This window comes from Lepidochelys olivacea (genome assembly GCF_965140295.1).
Source record: "Lepidochelys olivacea isolate rLepOli2 genome assembly, chromosome: 8".
Lineage (NCBI taxonomy): Eukaryota > Metazoa > Chordata > Testudines > Cheloniidae > Lepidochelys > Lepidochelys olivacea.
This window is the reverse complement of record NC_140418.1, coordinates 103,567,985-103,586,707: the sequence shown is the minus strand read 5'-3', so window position 1 is coordinate 103,586,707 and position 18,723 is coordinate 103,567,985. Positions and strand designations below refer to the sequence as shown.

The 18,723-nt window shown below is 57.7% G+C and overlaps 1 protein-coding gene across 4 annotated transcripts in view; it reads right to left on the bottom strand.

Moving 5' to 3' along the window:
- Nucleotides 1–1,067: 1,067 nt before the first annotated feature.
- Nucleotides 1,068–18,723, bottom strand: part of POMGNT1 (protein O-linked mannose N-acetylglucosaminyltransferase 1 (beta 1,2-)) — a 30,375-nt gene continuing 12,719 nt past the window's right edge. For all 4 annotated transcript variants that reach the window (XM_084635963.1, XM_084635962.1, XM_084635965.1 and 1 more), the window contains exons 8-22: nucleotides 18,498–18,596; nucleotides 17,045–17,172; nucleotides 15,841–15,911; nucleotides 14,907–14,982; nucleotides 10,906–10,989; nucleotides 10,239–10,280; nucleotides 9,640–9,698; nucleotides 8,513–8,585; nucleotides 7,538–7,666; nucleotides 6,853–6,978; nucleotides 6,525–6,589; nucleotides 6,003–6,047; nucleotides 5,635–5,770; nucleotides 4,946–5,055; nucleotides 1,068–4,565 (exon numbers count right to left, since the gene is read on the bottom strand). In XM_084635963.1, the coding sequence (XP_084492089.1) occupies nucleotides 4,472–4,565; nucleotides 4,946–5,055; nucleotides 5,635–5,770; nucleotides 6,003–6,047; nucleotides 6,525–6,589; nucleotides 6,853–6,978; nucleotides 7,538–7,666; nucleotides 8,513–8,585; nucleotides 9,640–9,698; nucleotides 10,239–10,280; nucleotides 10,906–10,989; nucleotides 14,907–14,982; nucleotides 15,841–15,911; nucleotides 17,045–17,172; nucleotides 18,498–18,596 (1,337 nt within the window). In that variant the 3' untranslated portion in view covers nucleotides 1,068–4,471. The remainder of the gene's footprint in view (nucleotides 4,566–4,945; nucleotides 5,056–5,634; nucleotides 5,771–6,002; nucleotides 6,048–6,524; nucleotides 6,590–6,852; nucleotides 6,979–7,537; nucleotides 7,667–8,512; nucleotides 8,586–9,639; nucleotides 9,699–10,238; nucleotides 10,281–10,905; nucleotides 10,990–14,906; nucleotides 14,983–15,840; nucleotides 15,912–17,044; nucleotides 17,173–18,497; nucleotides 18,597–18,723) is intronic.

The window sequence follows — 18,723 nt, the reverse complement described above, 5'->3', positions numbered from 1 at the left end:
CCAACAGATGAGACGCTAACAACTACCGGCAGCAGGACCTCTTCAGGTGGAGACACCCCCTTGGAACAGAGGAGAAGGTGTACCCCTCCCTTCCCCCAACCCCATGCAAGAGCTGCCATGACCAGGCCCCAATCCTTCCTCTCCTGCCCCCGACGTGTTCCACCTATGTGGATCACATGCCGTTTACTGAAGCTGCATGGATGTAGACTGTTCGTATAGACTGTTCGCTGACCCCTTCAGATTAGTATGGCATGCCTTGGAGATCCATTCAGGATCTCCTCCTATGGCAGTCAGCTATACACGGGATTCATTTTGTCACACACCTAGGAATTACTGATATAAGATGTTTCTGAAGGAGGAAAGATGGCCTTTGGGTTCAGTGCCTCAACTAGGACTTGGACGATCCACGTCTGAGCCCTGCTGCATGTGAACCTCAGGCAAGTCACTGGCTCTCGCTGCATCTCCGCTCCACAGCCATAAAATGGAGACAACGCTGCCCTACTTCACAGAGATGCTAGGAGGAGAAGTTAAAGGAAGGGTATAAGGACACCCCCCCCTTGCAAGTGTGTGTGTGGGGTGATTACAGAAGAGACTACCTAAAAGGGGAGTGAGGCTCTTCTCTTATAAGGAATCCTCTCAGCCCTTTCCCCAGGCCCACCAGAGTGTCCCATCGTCCTCTTTCAATGCACCCACATCCTGGACCAGTAACAATAAGGGTAGCATCTTAGAAAACAAAACACCCCCCACCCCCAAACAACAAAAACCAGAAGTTAGGCTGGAATGTCTATTCACTCTTCCCCCCCGGACCAACCCTGGTGGGCTTGATCCATCCGTTCATCCAAAAGAGCTATCTTCTTTGCCAGTCTGGATCCACTTCTCTTCCCTCCCGCTGCCTAGGAAGGGGCTCAGAGCCTAGGAAGGCCCTGACCACCAAGGGCACGCGCCCGCAGCTACCCCCATCCACTTTTCTCTCCCGGTGGCCTCCAGATCAGTGATAGGTTGGGACCGGTGTCATACAGAGAACCCGACAAGCACCCACATGGAGATGGAGGCGAAAGACACAAGGGTAAACAGGACTGCAATGTTTATTTTGACAAAAAGATAAACCGGATTCAGAAAGCACCAATCCCTCACACAGCCCCCATCCCGCCGCCCCATCGCACACAGGACCCTGCAGCTGGGCAAGCCAGCCCGTCCCTCACACAGCCCCTGTCCTGCCACCCCATTACACACAGGACCCTGCAGCTGGGCAAGCCAGGGCTGGCCAGCCCCGCGGACCAAGCCGGATGGACTGGGGCAGTCAGGGGAGAGAGAGAGGCACACAACAAAAGAGGCTGACAGCACGAAGCTGGTAGTTTTCAAGGAAGGAGGGTAAGAAAAGTTTGACCCATCGAGGCGCTGCAGAGCCAGACACAGTGTGACCCCTTTCCAGAGTCAAATCCTGTTACAACTGAAGGCAACAGGACATTGGCTTCTATGGGGCAGGACCCAGACACTATCCAGTGAAGTCAATCGGGCCCTTCCATTTTTTTCTGTGCATTGCAATGCCATTGGTTAGAGCAGAGGGGGAGCCGGCTTGAGAAAGATTGATTAGAGGAGGATTCCCGCAGCTGTGGCCTTTGCAGGACGAGGCCAGGTAGTAAGAAAAAAAGCCAGGAGACACCAGCAATCAAATCACACTATTTCAGTGTGCAAAGAACCAGCTTGGGTTGCCTTCTTCCAGCTTCTCTGCTCCACAAGTTTAAACCGATTACAGAACAAGAGTGGAATTAGCAGCAGTTCAGGGCCAAAACCCACAAGCGATTGTAAAACAAGGGAGGGGCTTTATTTCAAAGTTTGTCTGCAAAAGGCAGCCGGGGCGGGGGGAAATGGGGTTCTTCAAGAGAAAAGGAGTAGGATACCTCCAGCCTTCGAGCATCACTCCGGGGTTCAGAACGGTCACTGCACACCACCAGTACAGGAGATCTGCAGCAGCCCACACTTCATCCCCAGCAACCTGCCCCCCAGACACAGGTCTCTCTCCACTTCTTGGAGACGCAGCGGCGGACACAGCACTAGGGGGACTTTCCGGGTCTCGGCAAAGTACGCTACAGAGCATTCGCTGTGGCAGAGCACAGTTAGCACTCACGGTACATACGCTGGGTCGATTTTGTGTGCGCGTTTCCTTAAGCGTTTGCAAAAATCCCCCATCACCTGTGCTTGGGCTTCCCAGTTTAACCCAGTGAGGTACTGCTGTACATTTTGGGGGTGAGAAGAGGAAAAAAAAGCACCAGAGGCCATCATAACCCTGCCAAAGTCAACTGGCCAAGGGAGAACGGAATGGAACAATGCAACACCCCAACATCTGCTAAGTGGGAAACCCCACTCTGACAGCAATCCCAAAAGAGAACCCCAGGTGCCTTCCTGGTTCAAAACCTCATCCCTACGGTCGAATAAATAAATAAGTTAATGTAGCGTTATATGCAGGAGACTCCCTGGGGATCGGAGGCTCATCTGAGGTGGGTTTCGATCCGCAGTACAGCCAAGCTGCTTCTAATGATCACTTGGTTTTCATCACACACGCCTTTAAAATCATCAGGCCCCTTTGACGCTCCTCCCCCTTCCCCGTTGCCACAAAATGCGGATGGCCCCAGCCACTCAGCCAGGGACCGTCCCAACGTACCTGGAAACCATGGCAGCAGAGAGGGGGATGCGCGGTGATCATCAGGCCAGCGAAGAGAGCAGAATCTTCTACAAACACCATGGGCAGCGGCAGTCCAAATGCCCCACGGGTTTGCCCCATTTGACCCTTGACCTTGCAGCCAAGATGGCCAGTTGTGAGTGATGTGGACGCCAGATCTGCCAGCCAGCCAGCTTGCATAGCATGGGCCAAAACAGCCAGCAGCTGGCAAGGACTGTGGTCCAGACCTCAAGATTATTTAGATGCCTAACTCCCATTGAAACCAATGGAAGTTAGGCACTTGGTCTTGACCCTTATCCCTGCATGCCTGGGCTGCAATCAAACCATAATCCTACAGGTCTCGTTCCTGAGCCCCCAGCTCTCCTCATCCCAAATTATAGTGCATTGGTGCTCTGCTCACTGCCATCTGCCTCCAGGTCTGCTGCCAGTAAATGCACTGTCTGGTTAGCTTTGGGGCTGGAAGCCAGCCCGGGGAACTGAAGTGCTGAGAGTCTGATTCCATGGAGCAGAGGTGCGGGGGAGTGCCTGATCCAGGCGCCGTCTCTCCCACACTCAGAGCCAGAGCTCGAACCAATTCAAAGGAGAGCTCCCGGGGTGGGGGCCTTCCCCTGCTCCTCCGCCTCAAAGAGGAGGCAGCTCGAAGAGCTGCTCCTGCAAATCTGATTGGCAGGAAGGTGGTGGTGGGTGGGGAAAAAAGAGAATCATCTCTATATAGGCATCGACCACAGGACGGAGACTTATTGGACTCAGATCAAACTGGAACGCGGTGGCATCACTTGCTGGGCCACTCCCAGCTCCCGCTGGCTACAGCTAGGGGGGAAATCTACAGGCCGGGTTCACTCATCCCACCCCGCCCTGTGCGACCTCCACTAAGGCACACGCAGAGGGGAGTGGAAACCCAAACCCGCCTCGTCCCTGAATGTCTTCCCTTTCCGTAGCTTCAGTCAGGCTGGCAGGGCTCAGGGTCAGAGGGGACAGCCACCCCCAGCCCGAGAGCAGCATCCCATGGCCGCTCTTCAGAGCCAGCCCAACCTCGCTCAGCGCAAGGGGGGCTGAGAGTGCCCGGCAGGGTGGGCGAGTACCACCGGGAACCAGTAGTGATCACAGCAGGACATGGCCCCCTCCGGCACACGGGGCCTGCCGCAGCAGCTGCCTGTGATGGAGTTGCTGGGCTCCCAACCCCCTTGCTGCCGTCTTCCACCAGTGACATCCCCAAACCTCTCTCAAGCTGGGCTGTACCAGGTCCCTTCTCTGCCCCACAAACCAGGCAGAGGACAGGGCATTTCACCCACCTTGGATCAGACGCCCAGGGTACCACCGGCCCAGGGCAGAGCCGTCAGAGGGGCACAGGCCCCGATGGAAAAGCCAGGCACAGGGCGAGCCAGCCACACAAGAGTTAATAAATAAAGTCTGGCCTGAGGGCATGGGCACTTACTGGGCTACAAAATCCCCTCCCACCCCACCGTGGGGCAGAGAGAGCCTTAAAGGAGCCGGTGCATTTAAAATGCCTCCTCCTAAGGAGGGGGGCAAAGTTAGTAAAGAGTCAGTGTTAAAAAGAGAGCCCGTGTGCACGGGCGGGCGTCACATCCTACAGGGCAATGCTGCGAGGTCCCACAGCAACAGCAGCCAGTCCCCAGGCAGGGGCGGGGTCCTGTGCCCCGGTTTCCGTCCGGGGAGCACATGGGGCACAGCTGAAGTCCCTACCCCATCCCCACTGGGAGTACCCAGCCTCTACCAAGCGCTGCCCCCTCTCCTCTCTGCGTGTGGTGGTGCCGTGGAGATCTCTCCGGCTCACGTCTGCTCTGCTGCTGCCACCTGCCCGGCCACCTCCTCCTTGGCGGGGGGCTCCATGAAGATCGGGGTCACCGCAGCGGGCTTCTTCGACCTGCAGGGACCAGCCAGGAGCAGCTGGTCAGACGCGGGAGCACTTGAGGGGCTGCAACTCCCGCGCTGGGTGCTGTACAGGCCCGGGCGAAAGGGGCAGATCCCTGTAACCACAGGGAGCAGCTGGGATTCTGCTCAAGAGTGGTATTTACTGGGTTAATACGGAGCCTTCGGCTCTAAGAGGTTGGAGGGGGTTTTCCCCTCTCCCCAGGCAGGGGCCCACCAGAGTTTCCTTTGCAAGAGGACCCAGCCGCGGGCACAAGCCCCGACTCGTGCCGGGTGCAGGAGGGGAGCCCGCTAGCCCTGCGATTTCATGGGGCGCTGCAGGGATCTTGCACCTCCTCCTCCGGGCCCCTCCCCGGGGGGCGTGGCCATACTCACGAGTAAGGGGAGGCGGGCACGCCCACCACCAGGATGTGGTTCTTCTTGCGGAAGAGACGCCACAAGCCTTTGTGGTTCCCGCGGACGTCCAGGTCCCAGACGTGAAGGCACTAGGAGGGGGAGCAGTGGACAGAGAGCTGAGGACATGTACCACGGCCCACCCTGCCACGCTCCGCCTGCGGCTCTGGGCTGGTCCGGGCTGCAGATTTGCTCGGCGGAGCGATGGAAACACTGACCACGCCCTGGGCTCAAAGCGCTGCAAATCCCACTCCTTCTCCCACGGCTGCTTGGGGAGAGCCCAATGCTCCCTCCCCTTCGCCTCAGCAGCCAGCCAGTAACCCCACGGCAGGGCAGGCTCTTGGCTCCTGATGCGCTAGCCAGCCCGATTCACAGGTCGAGGGGAGACTGCAGGGCCGGGGAGCAGAAAGCTGCCTCCTTCTCCCGGGGACCTGACCACACGTGCTCTGGTACCTTTGGTGCACAGTCAACCCTGGAGTCACCGTGCAGGCTGGAGCCCCCGTTTAAGGCTCGGGGGCAAGTGAATCGGCCAATGGGAGTTGGTGCTAGGGGCCAGCTGAGCGCCAGACAAAAGTTGGGCATCGTAGCTTGAATCTCCGCCGCCATGGAAGCCACAGCTAAGAATGTTGGGGAGGGGGCTGCAGTCACACGGGGACCAGGCAGGGAATCACCTTGGCGAGTTGAGTCCAGGTGGTGAAGTCGGCTTCCTGCTCCATCCTGATGTACATCACGTAGGTCTTGCCCTCAGTGTCGGGCAGGAAGGAGTCCTCGCACGGGTTCTTGCTGTGATCCAGAACCGCAGCCTCGCTGAAATGGGGCGCAGGGCTGGTGAGTGGGCAACCAAGGGCGCCCACCCACCCCCTGGCATGCGATACACATAGGGTCCCAGCCAATGCCGGAGAGGAAAGGCTAGGACCACATTAGGACCCATCTGTCCCTCCAATAGGAGGCATTAGATATACCCCTGTGAATCCCAAAGCACTGGCAGGCCCTGTTACAGCCCTGATCTTTCAGGGCATGGGACGCAGAACACACTTACCCCAGGAGCCGGTGAATTTCAATCTCGTAGGCGTCCTTCTTTAAGCTGCATGGGAAAGACAGAGCGTAAAGGGCCAGCGAATGAGGAGGGAGGTTCTGTGAGATGGGCCACATGCCACGGATGGACGGCCACACACTTCCTCTCCCAGCCAGGTCCAACGTCCCCAGCGTCGCAACAGGGGAGAACAGCGGGTGCCGGTGACGTGGTTCCTGCACCAAGCGTTCAGCCCCCTGGTGCTTTGGCTTAAGTGACATATGCCAGTGGGCATCTGATCCAATGCACCTTGTGTCACTCTCTGCTCGGCAGGATGGAAAGCTACTGGAGCAGCTGTGGGGCACGTCCGTTCAGAACGGAAGGGCCCTGGCAGAGCTACGCGCAGTGGGGAAGGGGGAGCTCGGAGCTGGAATAGGGAAGCTGCGGTGGGGTGGGATAGAATTAAGAGGTACAAGAGACCAAGCCCTTTATGGTGCAGCAGGCTCTGGGTGACCTCCAGTCGTTCCTTCGCAGTGGGCTGGCACTCACCTCTCCACGTTTTTGAGCTGCACATTCGGGATGGTGTTGAATTTGTGCTTCTTGAAATAGGCTTCCTGGGAACCAAGCGCAAAAAGGGACTTGTCAGAGGATCACCGCTCATCCAGCTCACCCGGCTCCATCCTTCGGAGCCAAGGCAACGCTCTGGCTCACGCCCCTTCCCCGACTGATGCGCCTCGCGAGCCCAGCGCAGAGGTCAGATAACAGCCCAAGGCAATGCCCAACGGGCAGCCTCTGCACCTCGGAGCAGGGAGGAGAGCCTGTCTACCTGCCCGCCCCCTCCCCACCCCCGCGGGAGACAGCACTCGGCATCACTCACGTGGAAGTAGCCGTTCATGTTGAGCCCCACGATGCCGAAGTGGTAGGAGCGCGAGACGTCGGGGATGATGCATTCCCGGCCTTTCCGCTGCTCCGGCATCCGCATCCACATGTCCCAGTCCCACAGCTGGAGAGGGGAGAGGATGCTGCTTTAGAGTGGGAATCTGGCTGCTGCACTGGGTGCTTGTCGCTGATCACGCTGTTCCTTAAAAAAGCCCCTTAGCCCCTGGAGATGGAAATACTTCTGTGCCAAAGACTCCCTCCCTGGACCTCCATGCCTCCGGGCATGTTATTGCAGGTTGCTCGTGGACACTGGATGCTGTACGCAGGCAGCCATTGGTTATGGCCAGAGCCCACACGGCACCCCCTGGTGTTGGTTATTGTAGGGCTTCTCAGACAGATTTCTGGCAGAGATGGACGTGTTTTTAGACAGAGCACTGGCTTTACCCAGGCTCTGCAGACAGCGGGGTCGGTAACCCCTCGGAGCTGGGGGCTCGGAACGTGGACGCCGTCCCTGTATCTAAAAACCTAAGAGCAACATGCGTCGCTTGCGGGCGCCCACAGCCCGGATGCTTCACGGCGGCTCCTCTGCTAGCTGCCCACCAAGATTCACAGCCCCTGCTCCCCCCATACCCGCAGCAATAGGGGTGCCAGGGCTCCTACCAGGCAGAGTGGAGGGCACTGACCTTCTCTGGGGTTGGCCATTTCGGCTCTAGTTCGTCCTTGTAGAGGCTTTTGCTCAGCACCCAGCCCAGGCCGGGCATGGTCTCGACGCGGTACAGGAGCGAGGGGTCCTCGGCTGTGTGTTCGTAGCCCTGCGGGGCCAGAGGGCAGCGTTCAGCGCGCCCTCGCCAGGATGCCGAAAGGGGGCCACGGGGACCCCGGGAGAGCAGGTACGCCAGGAGGAGGCGTTATTCCCAGCACAGGAAGGCCAGTGCCTCGCCCCTTCCTTTGGGTGGGGGTTTCCTCACCAGCCTCTGGAAGGGATTAGCACCTGCCTGCCCCACCCGCCCTGAAGCCCTTCACTTCCCCTCCCACCTTCACATACATCTCCCACCCCTGCCCTGAGCTCCCCAGGGTCAGTTCCAGGCCCCTCAATATCAGGGGGCCGACTGGGCGAGCTGAGAGGGTCTTCTCTAGCGGTGCATGCAGCCAGTGCACATTGGCCCCCAAACCGAGCGGCGTTGTGGCCTGGTGCCTGGGTGAAGGGGGCGGGGGGGAGGGGGATGTCGCAGCCCCACTCAGGTTTGGCCCATCTGCTCTTCCGTCTCCATCTGTGGCGGGACGGATGAACCAAACCCCCAGGGGCCAGGTCGTAATGCCTAGGGTGGGCACAGGACGGTCTCGCTCTCCCACCCAGCGGGGGTGGAGCGTGGCGCAGACTCGGCGCTGGGGCCAGCAGCTGCAGCGGGGGCCATCTGGGATCTCCTCAGCTCACATGGTACGTCTCTGTACCGCGTGAAGCATTTCTGGGGCCCCCCCCAGCTGCCTTTGCAGAGGGAAGAGCGTGCTGCAAACGGAGCCGGAGGCAACAATCCCTGCCAGACGGGCGGCAGGAACCAGCGCCTGGAGGAGACGGAGCACAGAGACGCTGGACTGCATCGGAGCGGGTCTTGCTGTGGGGTTACAGAGGCAGGAGAAGTGAGTATCCATGAGCCTACCTGATCGTTCCAAGCCGAGATGCAGTACAGGCTGTCGTCCTCCTCCAGTAAATAGATCGACTGGCTCAGGAAGCTAGAAACGAGACAGATTACAGACAGGACTGGCCGCACTCCTGGGTGCCCAGCTCACCCTGGAAAAGGATTCTCTCCCACCCACTGCTATGAGACACAACACCTCGATCCTAAATAAGCCCCTCCGTCCTCCAGCTGGGCAGAGGAGGTAACAGACGCCTAGGAACCCCCAGTGCACCCATCCGTCATGGAGGCTCTTTGCTCAGACCCACTAGGCAGGCAGCTCCCACCCTCACAGCCAGAGAGGATGGTGGGGAGAAGTTAAGGCAGGGGCCAGGGGAGAGGGACAGTTGCCAGCCTCAGCGCAGGGCAAAATGTGGGTCAGCTGGGGCCAGAGGATGCTCAAAGCATTTTACTACCTGCGGGAAGTCACTTAAAGCAGCCTTTGACCCAGCGATCAGGGTTCAGCAAAGGAGATCAAAACGACAGTGGGCCAGATCCTCCACTGATTGTAAAATCAGTGTAGCCTTGCTGACTGCAATGGAACTACACGTGCTTACATCAGCGGAGGATCTGGCCCAAGTTGTTTCTAGTCCCTGTAGTAATTCCTCTGCCGGCACCGGCCCTCGACAGCTCCCAGAACCAGCCTCAAATGCTCATATATTAATTAAGCTTCCGGGCCCCGCTGTTAGGTAGGTACTGCAAGTAGCGAGCCCATTTTACAGACGGGCAAAACAGAGGCATGACAAATTCCAGTGATGTCCCCGCGTGAACTCCCAGTAAGTCAACAGAAGAGCCAGGAGTTCTAGCAGCACTGACCTCTCACCATCGAGGAAGCTGTCGAGCAGCTAAAACCCTAGGACGGATGGAGATTCTGACACATGCCCTCTTTGTAATCAGAGTTTGGTTGTGGATAATAGGGTCACCCCCATCCCAGCATCAGCAGGATGCTCCCACGTCTCCCGGGACCATCCTGCAGACCGTGGTGCACCAGTAGAGCGAAGAGCCACTCATTTCTGGTCTGGCAAGACAGACGGATGTGGCTGGGCCTCCGAGACGACAAGGGAGCTGCAGGGCCAAGCAGAGGGCCGATGTCAGCATGTTACAAGCCTCACCTGAAGAAGTCGATGGAGATGTCCAAGTCTTCTTCCAGCACTACAGCAAACTTGGCATCCTGGGAGAGAAACGAGAGACATCAGCAGGATGAAGGGGACTAAGGACAGACTAGAGACATCTCACAGCATCCCCTTGTCTACGCTACTCTCCGCGCTCGGCCCCAACAAGCCTCGCGGACGTGATTTGCACCAGGCCCGTCTCGACTCAAACCCAAAGTGGTGGTGCTTGGCCATGGATGCTATCTCACAGGCAGCCATTTTGCTTCTCAGAGGACTTCATTTCGCAGCCATCGCTCCCGTGAGACGGGCATAAGGGAAGTGGGTTCAGTGACACCAGGGAACTGCGGCGTTCCCAGCGCCAGCAGGAAGGCACCCAAGCTGCTGCCCTGAGTGGGTTTCCCTCCTTCTCCCCCGCCACGCTCCTGGATGCTGCGCCATGACGAGAATTTCTGCTCCTGTCAGCAGGCACTGCGGGCGTCGCTCTCCTGATGCGCAAGTGCCCAGCTCGTCCCCGAGTGGGTTCCCAGCGCTCATTATGGGGAGCGAAAGTGCCCGGCACTGAGAGCGGAGACGGTCAAGAGGAGCAGGGACTTGCTCACCGGGTGCAGGTTGAAGGTTGCAGTCAGACTGGCCTTGTAGTGCTGTGGGAAGAGACACGGGCGTTAGCAAACACCACCACCGAGGCGTCTATCCCCTCCAGACATCGATTAACGGTCGCTATCGGAGGGCGCCCCTGGGGGAAGCATGGATCCAGTCCATGTAAGAGTCTACTACTGCTGCCAGGTCCATGACCCACCCTTTCATTCAAGCAGTGGAAACTCCTGCTTTTATTGCTCTAGGTCAGGGGTGGCCAAACTGTGGCTCACAAACCCACGGTTACCATTGAAGTGTGGCTCGCGGAGCCCCCACGTTCCCCCCTCCCGCCCATTCTCCACCTACCAGACTTGGGAGGAGCTTGGGACCCCTGTCTTGCAGCAGAGTGGTAGGGTAGGGGCTTCTGCCCAGTGGGGCGGGGGGGGGGGTCTCGGTGCTTCAGCAGGAGCAGGGCTGAAGCCCCAAGCCCTGGCAGGTGCGTCCTGGCTCTCAAACTTCTGAAGGTTGTCGTATGCGGCTCAAAGGATCAGTAAATTTGCCCCCCCCCCTCCCCGCCCTAGGTCCTAGATTCAAGCCCCACTACCGGTCTGTGTGGGAGGCACGGTGCACCAGGAAGAGGGGGGAGAATTTCCCCAAGTGGGGCCAGAGGGAAAAGTAGGAAGGGTCCCTCACCTGGGACACTCGGGCATTTTTAATGCTGATCGGAGTGTGCTGGATCCCTTTCAGGCCAAACAACTCCACCACGTCCATTGGCTCCTGGAAGAGAAAGACACGAAACTCACTCACCGCACAGGCCCCAGATCTGTCTACACCTCTACGCTCAGCCCCTTCTCTAGCGTGCAGGGTTGGCAAGCCTAGAGATGGGGCAAAGTCTCTGATGGCATCTGATGCTTCAGGCAAGTGTGGGAAACACCCCACAGTGGGCTTAACTGTGCAGTACTGCGCCATGGTGACCTAAGGAAACAGCAGGGCTGCCTGACCTCAGTGGATAATCAGCTTGTGCCCTGAAGCATGAGCATAGATAACCCCTGTAATGGTTAACCCAGCTTGTTTAACTGAAGTCCTGCTTTGAGCAGGGGGTTGGACTAGATGACCTCCTGAGGTCCCTTCCAACCCTGATATTCTATGATAAGTGGCACATTAGCCATGCTCACTCATGCAGGTGTCTAATCCTTCTTCATGTGCATACTGTAAAGAATGGGGAGGTGGGGGGGGGGTAGCACGTTCCATGGGTACACGCAACAGCTGTGTTTTATACACGTACACCAGAGAGAGGCTTCCTTTACGATCCGGCATGAAACCAGGTCACCTCTCCAGCTGACCAGTAATCCCATTAGAGAGCCCCTTAGTCATCCCAGGCTCTGTGCACCCAGAGTCTGGCCCCCCCTCTCCCCCGCCCGCAGCTCCCTATTGTAACCGGGGAAGGGAACTCGGATTGCATCAAGCACCAAGGGTTCATCCTCCCCCGGACACCCCAATAAAATGACAGCACGGTGCTCAGCATCTCCCGTTCCACTCACGAAAACAGGCCCAACGTTCATGCTGCGCCCTCATAGGCCAGGGAGCCGGCTTCCCGTTGCCATGGCAACGGGATGCATCCAGCATTATCTGCTCTCACTTACAGAGCATTAGTCACTGTGGCAAGTGTCTAAAAGAAGAGGATTCCTCCCCCCCCCCCCCACCACAACTGGTTTAATTCACGTTCTTCCTCGCCAAGAAAGAGCTCTGCTCATCTCATTCCCTCACGCCGACACTAAATGGAGTGGTGCTGTATGGACAGGAGAGACAGAAACGCTGGGTCTGATGGAGGGGGGGAAAAAAAAAAAAGATAGTCACCCTTACCCTGCAGTACAGTCCAGACCCAGTAACGGTGCTTGCAATCAACGCCTACTAGACAGCATGTCCTAAGCCCCTTAGACTACTAGCCAGGTGCCAGCCTGGGAATTGCGGGGGAGGGATCTGGGTTCTGCTCCAGGCTCAGTCATGGTGTGACTTTGGGCAACCTCTGCACCTCGGGCACCCCCCGCCCAGCTGAACCACGGGGATATAATGCAAAGCGGAGTCACCAGCAAAGCACTTGGAGACCGAAAGAGGTGAAAAGTTCCACACAAGCATTCGGGTCATCTGGCTCTGTCCACAGCGAGGCCTCAGCTTACAGACAGGGGGAGAAGATGAGGTTTACAGGGAAAGGCCAACCGAAGGCAGGTTGTTTTAAGCGGCTGTGGGGGGGGGGGGGGTCTGACCACTGCCCCCCTCCTCCCCCCACTAATGCTAGGACTATGCAGTGTGACGGCTTCAAAAGTCACATCCAGCTGCAAGTCAGAGAGTCTAACCCAGGTTCCAAGCTTGAGACAGATTTGTGGGGCAGGGGGTGTTTATTTTGGCTGTGGCGCATCTGGTCAAGCCTGGACTGGAAGGGGTCCGATGGACATAGGGGTGCTTGGTGGGGAACATGGAGCTGCATCCTACAATATGGGTTATGTATAGGAATCCTGAGGTCCGGGGGAGCAGAGTTTCAGCACTCCAAACACAAGGCCCGTGACTGAAAGCCATTAAGGCTAAACAGGTCTAACTTCCAGACAATGGAGCAGCCATCATGGGGGCTTCTCCTTACCTGGCCTGGCCGGTCAAGTGGGAAAAAACAGTTGGAGAGAAATGGAAGATTGCACCCCTGGCCGTGTAAGCTGCAAGCTGTAAGTGGCTGGAGCTGTGATCACGCTGCAAAACGACAGCGCTTGGACCAAAGTCTCTGTGGGACTGGGGCTCTGACCCACGCTCTCAGCAGGTTGCTAGGCCCCGGGTCCTGTGCGTGGACAGAAGTGGGGCTTGGGCTCAAACCTGAGTCAGTCTAGGATCAGCGGGCAGCGTAGACGGACCTGGACAGATGGTAAGTGGGGTCTGGCTTATGCAGGGAGGAGAGGATTTTGAGAAATGGGTTTCCCTGGGGAGGGAATCACTCTCTGGAAGGCAAACGGAGACCAGGCTGCCTCCCAAGAACTTTTGGGCTTGCCAAGAGAACATGCTGGGTCCATTCGGTTCCTCTAACTGGTGGGAAGCCTGTCTAACTGAACTCGTAGCGAAGCCTAAGGTCAGATGGGTCTAGACGAGCCTGGCAGCTGACTGCTGTTTTAAAGTCACTGCCTCCAATGCTTCGCTCCATTTGCTAAATAAACCCACTTGATTTCAGAAGGCTGCAGGTGACCGCCGGTCGCAGGATCTCAGAGGGAAGGAGCACGAGGGAACAGGCAGGCCTGGGAATCAGTGGGGCTGGGTGACTAACTGATTCTGTGGGTCACTGACCAGTCAAAACCCAAAACAAAAAAGAGGCAGTTTGGGCCGACCTGAGTCTCAACTTTTTCAGAGTTTTCAGGGAAGCAAAAAGAGTTGGCAAAAAATTTGATTCAAACAAAACAGTCAGTTTTCAGGCATTTTTAAAGGGTTAGATTAATGGGGGAGGTGAGCAGATACAAATTCCCCCTCGGGAACAGGGATTTGAATCCAGATCTTCCCTTTTCCAGGTAAGCGTTCAAACCACCAAGCCATCAGCTACCCTGAGGTGGGGCTCTTAAATTCTGATCAAACTATACAGTGGAGCAAGGACCTGAGTCTAGGCTTCCACTTCTCAGGCGAGTGCCCACCCACTGGGGGAGGACTGCCGCACTGCCACCTCCTTCTCCACGGAAAGGTCCTCGCAAATCTACCGTGAGCCAGGGTTTGGGGCTGAAACTTGTTCAGTGAGTTCATGTCAAATTCGACCCAAAGTCGCGAACAGTTCCACATCCAAGGACACTTGTGTTCGTCAGTGAATAAAGGATTCATCCAAAAAGGTTTTGCTTTCGTACAAGGTGGGGTGTCGTACCCAGGTCTTGGTCTAAGAGTGGGAGAACTGTGAAATTCTACCCCAGGACAAGATCTCATGGCCGCTGTCCACGTAAAACAGACTGGCCATGGTGAAGTCCCTAGTGGAATTTCTCGCTGTTTTCCCAACTCGGAAACTGGGAGAAAGATCTGCACGTTAGAGGGCACGCTGGGTTCTCTTTCACGCCCCGAAGCTCTGCGACAATCATGGGGCGCCCCCACATCAGTCCACCCCTGAACAGCCCCTCTCCCCCCTGGACACTTGACGCCAGACAGCACCATTCAGTTGGTTTATTTCAGCAGGAGTGGGAGGGGGGCTGCAGACAGGGGTCGGTCAGAATGTGGACTCCAGCGGGTACCGACACCTCTTGCCCCCTCTGGTCTAGCCCCACAGCCTCAGGGCATTTTAAAGATGCAGAAAATAACTCAAGAGCATCAAGAGCCCCAATCACTGACTAAGACCCTGCCGCGCTAGGTGCTGTACAAAACCCAGAACAAATATGTGGCCCATTCCCCAGAGAGCTTCTGATCTAAGCCTGAGACAAGAGATGATGGCCAGCGTGACACACAGCCGTCTCAACACGCCAGCAGCCTAACCGTCGTCAAAACGAAGACGCCCAATGGGAAACAGACCAACGAAATTGCTCTGTCCCAGTGAGCCGAGCGGGAATTTCAGAGCCTAGTGAGGAGCCTGCCCCAGGAGCTGCCCTGGCGGGTGGGCAGAGAGGGGACAAGGACAACAGCAGCTGCCCCCTCCCGCATGTTCAGAGACGGTGTGAGAAGCCCCCCTTCCCCACCGCAGGGGGAGATCTTACCTCATAATATCCATCAATAAAGACCGTGATCATCTGGGGGTTGACCCCTTGAGCTGACAGCAGGGACCGCAGCATCCTGGGGGCCAGGAGAGGAGAGAGTGAAAATGGGTTTGCTTGAAAGTCTGGAGTCTCTTTAACAGACTGAACGCCATGGTAACGGGGAGGGGGGGTGCCATGCAAGAGCCTTGCACAAGTGTCTTCTCGCTCAGATGGAGGGGGAAGCGGGCCCTCTCAGACCCCAGGGTCAGGCCCCTGCTCTCTTTCCTGGGAGTGTCCAGCCCTCCTGCAGAGGGGCACCGGGTGAGAGACGGGCACCTGGCGACATGCTGAGCCACTGCTGAAACTTGTGCAACAGAGGAAGGAGACGGTTCAACACTCAAGTGAGGCCTAGATCCCTTGGGTGGGGGGTGGTGAGGTCCTTGCAAACCCAGACATTGCCCCATACTCCCTTCCCATGGCGAAGCTGGGAGGGTAACGCCTATCATCACTCAGAGTTGGCCAGCAGGGATGGAGAAAAATCCCTTGAGGACTACACAACACACTAACCTGCCCCCAGGGCAAAGCCACCCACCCGTGGGGCATTCCTGCTCCCGCAGCATTTTGTGGCTGGGCTACTCACGAGTTGGCCACTAGGAAGACACCCTTGAAGCATTCTGGGAAAGCAAAGGAGACTAGCGGGCGACTCCTCCGGCTAATGACATCAGAGAGCGGGATCCCCAAGAAGAACAGGAGTGCCTGCATTGCCCGGGTTATTCAGAGCCAGGACTGGGTACAGAAGCAGGGCTGTTCCCAGTGCTCCATCTGCACTGGCTGGAGATGGAGTGATCTCATGGGGCTTCCCCAGCTTGGCTTTCTATGGACCCTGCAAGAGAGATCCAATGCTTTCCCCGGGACATCCCTCCACAGCCCATGCAACGTCCCGCCAAGCACTCACCTGTACAGGTAATTGGGTCTGTTCCCTGCAATGACAGCCACAGGCACATTAAAGACTTTATTGTCCTTGAGCTGGAAGAGAAAAATGTTTGTGATAAGGGCTTTGGGAAGCCACTAGGAGCCATCCGCCCAGCCCCGGGCCCCGACAGCCCTGAGAGGAACCAGTGACGTCTGCAAGGTTTACGAGCCCTGCCCACAGCGAGGGGATCTCATGGGAGTCAATTCACCACCCAGCTTCCCTCCCCTTAGGGGCCGGGCTTTATTTCAAGAGAGGGGACAGCACTGTTCTCATCCAGCCTTGAAACAGAGCAGAGACCCTTTGCCCACAAGGAGAACCCTGGTGCAAGGATGATGGCCTCATTCAGTCCATCTTAGACACCTTCAGATGCCCTCCTGCCCCACCACGGCAGGCTGGGATCCAGGCAGGGCAGGGCTGGGCCCGGTCAGTACTTGGCTGCGGGACAGCTAAAGAATCCTGGGGCTGCAGGGGGGAGGAAAAAAAAAAAAAAATCGCATGGTGATTGTTTCGGCAAGGTTCTCTCTTCAGGACTGATCCCAGGCCTCGGCCTGAGAGGAATGCCAGGTGACTGGAGATGCCAGCTGTCAGGTAAGAGATGCCACAGGGGTCCTGCCCGCTTGCTGCCATTCGGACCCAAGAGCACTTTTTGCTAGACCGTAACAGAGCCCTAGTCCAGAAGGGAGTGCCAGACCAGGAGGTCATCACTGACCACCACCTGGCCACCCCACACCAAGCCCGACAGTTACAGCCCTCAGGAGGCTGGACTGAGGTGTGCCACGGGCAGGGAACAGAAGAGACGGCAGTGTCAGGAATGCTCCAGGCCCCTGCCACGGCAGGGAATGGACGTAGCGAGATCTACCCTGGTGTGTACGAACCCTCGTGCCCTAGCTACTCTACCACAGTCGTCCCTGGCCGTTTCAGAGAGACACTGCAGCATCCTTCCCTTCCCTTCCCACAGCCAGGTGCATTCGGGGAGCCCGCTGGAGGTGGCATGCCGCGCAGAAGCAGGCCGACGTGATTTCAGCGGGAGCCCTCTGTGCTCCGTCTATCCCGAAGCCTCCTGCAGACGTTATGCCAGGGGAGGGCCACGCACCGCTCCATGCTCAGCTGGCGGCAAGGGCTTCCCGCTCCCCTTCCTCCGCTCGCGCTTGGAGGGGAAGACGACCGCTGGCCGTTGCGCACTCACGGGATCAGGGTTGAACTCGATGGGCGTGGGGTCTTTGCAGCTGCAGACGCTGCCGTAACCTTCCACCTTGGTGCAGAACCTCCACCGGCGGCGGTTCAGCTCCGTGTCGGGCCAGCGGCACTCGGCATCTGCGGGGGAACGGGAGACTAGCCGAGTTCAGACCACTGCTCGGGGCGGGAGGGGAGAAAGCCGGCAGCTCACCCCTTTGTGCCAGGGCACAGCCCTGCTGCCCTGGCATATCACTGCCCCCGCCTGCAGCCTCAGCTGTCGTGCCATGGCTTACTGCCGTTGGTGGCCACCTGGGCTGAGCGGATGCCTTCGCAGAAGTGCAGCCAGCCTCTGTCCGCTGCCCTGGGTGGGCACCCAGGCTCAAACCCTACAGGGGCACAGAAAGCCCTGGCAGCTGGATGAGCGCAGAAGGAATGGGAGCTCTGAACGGCATGGTCCAGAGAGATTTCTTCCAACTTCTATTTTAAGACCCACCCTAGGCATTCACAAACAATCCCTTGGAAGCAGGAAAAGGAAACCCACTCCTTTATCTCCTCCCCTCCTCCTGGCAGAAGCATGCTGGTTTGTTATTGTAGGGTTGCTAAGAAAATAAAAGAGCAAGCAACGGATTTACAACAGAAGCACCAATTCCGTTTTAACGCCCAGTCCTGTATTAATGAGGTCGGCGGCTTTAAAAAGGAAGAAAAAAAAAAACCCAACCCCAAACAAACCACCACTTCCTAGCCCCCAGAAACGGCCCTGTCAGAACAATGCAGCCTGAAGTCAGCTCCCATCACCTCCCAGTGCAAATTCCTCACCGAGGGGCTTGCACACAGCTCTGCCTCACCCTCCCAGAAGAATACCATCCCTGAGATATGGCAGCACAGGTTTGAGAGAGAGAACCCAAACCTCCCCATGCCCTCCACAAGGCCTCACAGTGCTGGCATCTGATTACTTGTAGGCCAGCAGCACCTCCAGGCCACAGCTGAGCTCAGAACTCCATTGCGCTAGGCGCTGTACGGCCATCGTGAGAGCCAGCACCTGCCCCACAGAGCTTACAAAGTGGGGGGCACAGAAGGGCGAGTGGACGTACACAGTATCAGAGCCAGGAACAGAATCGAGATCTGAGCCGAGAGCCCCATCCACTAGGCCACACTGCCCCTCCTCCCCAATCATTTCTCATCTCCATGGGGCCAGATTTACAGCAGAATCTGGTTTCCCACCCCCCGCCAACCCCTCTCAACCCCGCCCTCCCACCCGCCCCCACTGAGAATGGGGGTTGATCTCTTCTTGAGAGGGGTTCTCCAGCTGCAGGTGCTGAGGCAGAGCCAGGGTCTCCCCGCAGCGTCCGTCTCTCTCCTGCAGCCCTCACCTCTTATCCAAGCGAGGCGTGCGATGGGGCGCCCACCCACCCAGCGGCTCTCTGCCCCGGTCTGGAGGAGCCCCCCCCCCCCGATTCACCTACCTTCCACGGAGGTCAGCTGGACTTCGGTCTTCAGCAAGACGGGGTCCCCCCATGTGGAGAGCGCCGGAGACTTGGAATGCTTCTCGCCATACACCTCGCCTGAGGGGTGGACGTGCAGTCAGACCCAGGGTGCTGCCGAACGGCACTCAGATACCCAACCATGCCCGTCCCCCTGGCCGCTGTACAGAGCCAGCCAGAACCCACGTCATCACCGAGAGACCAGCTG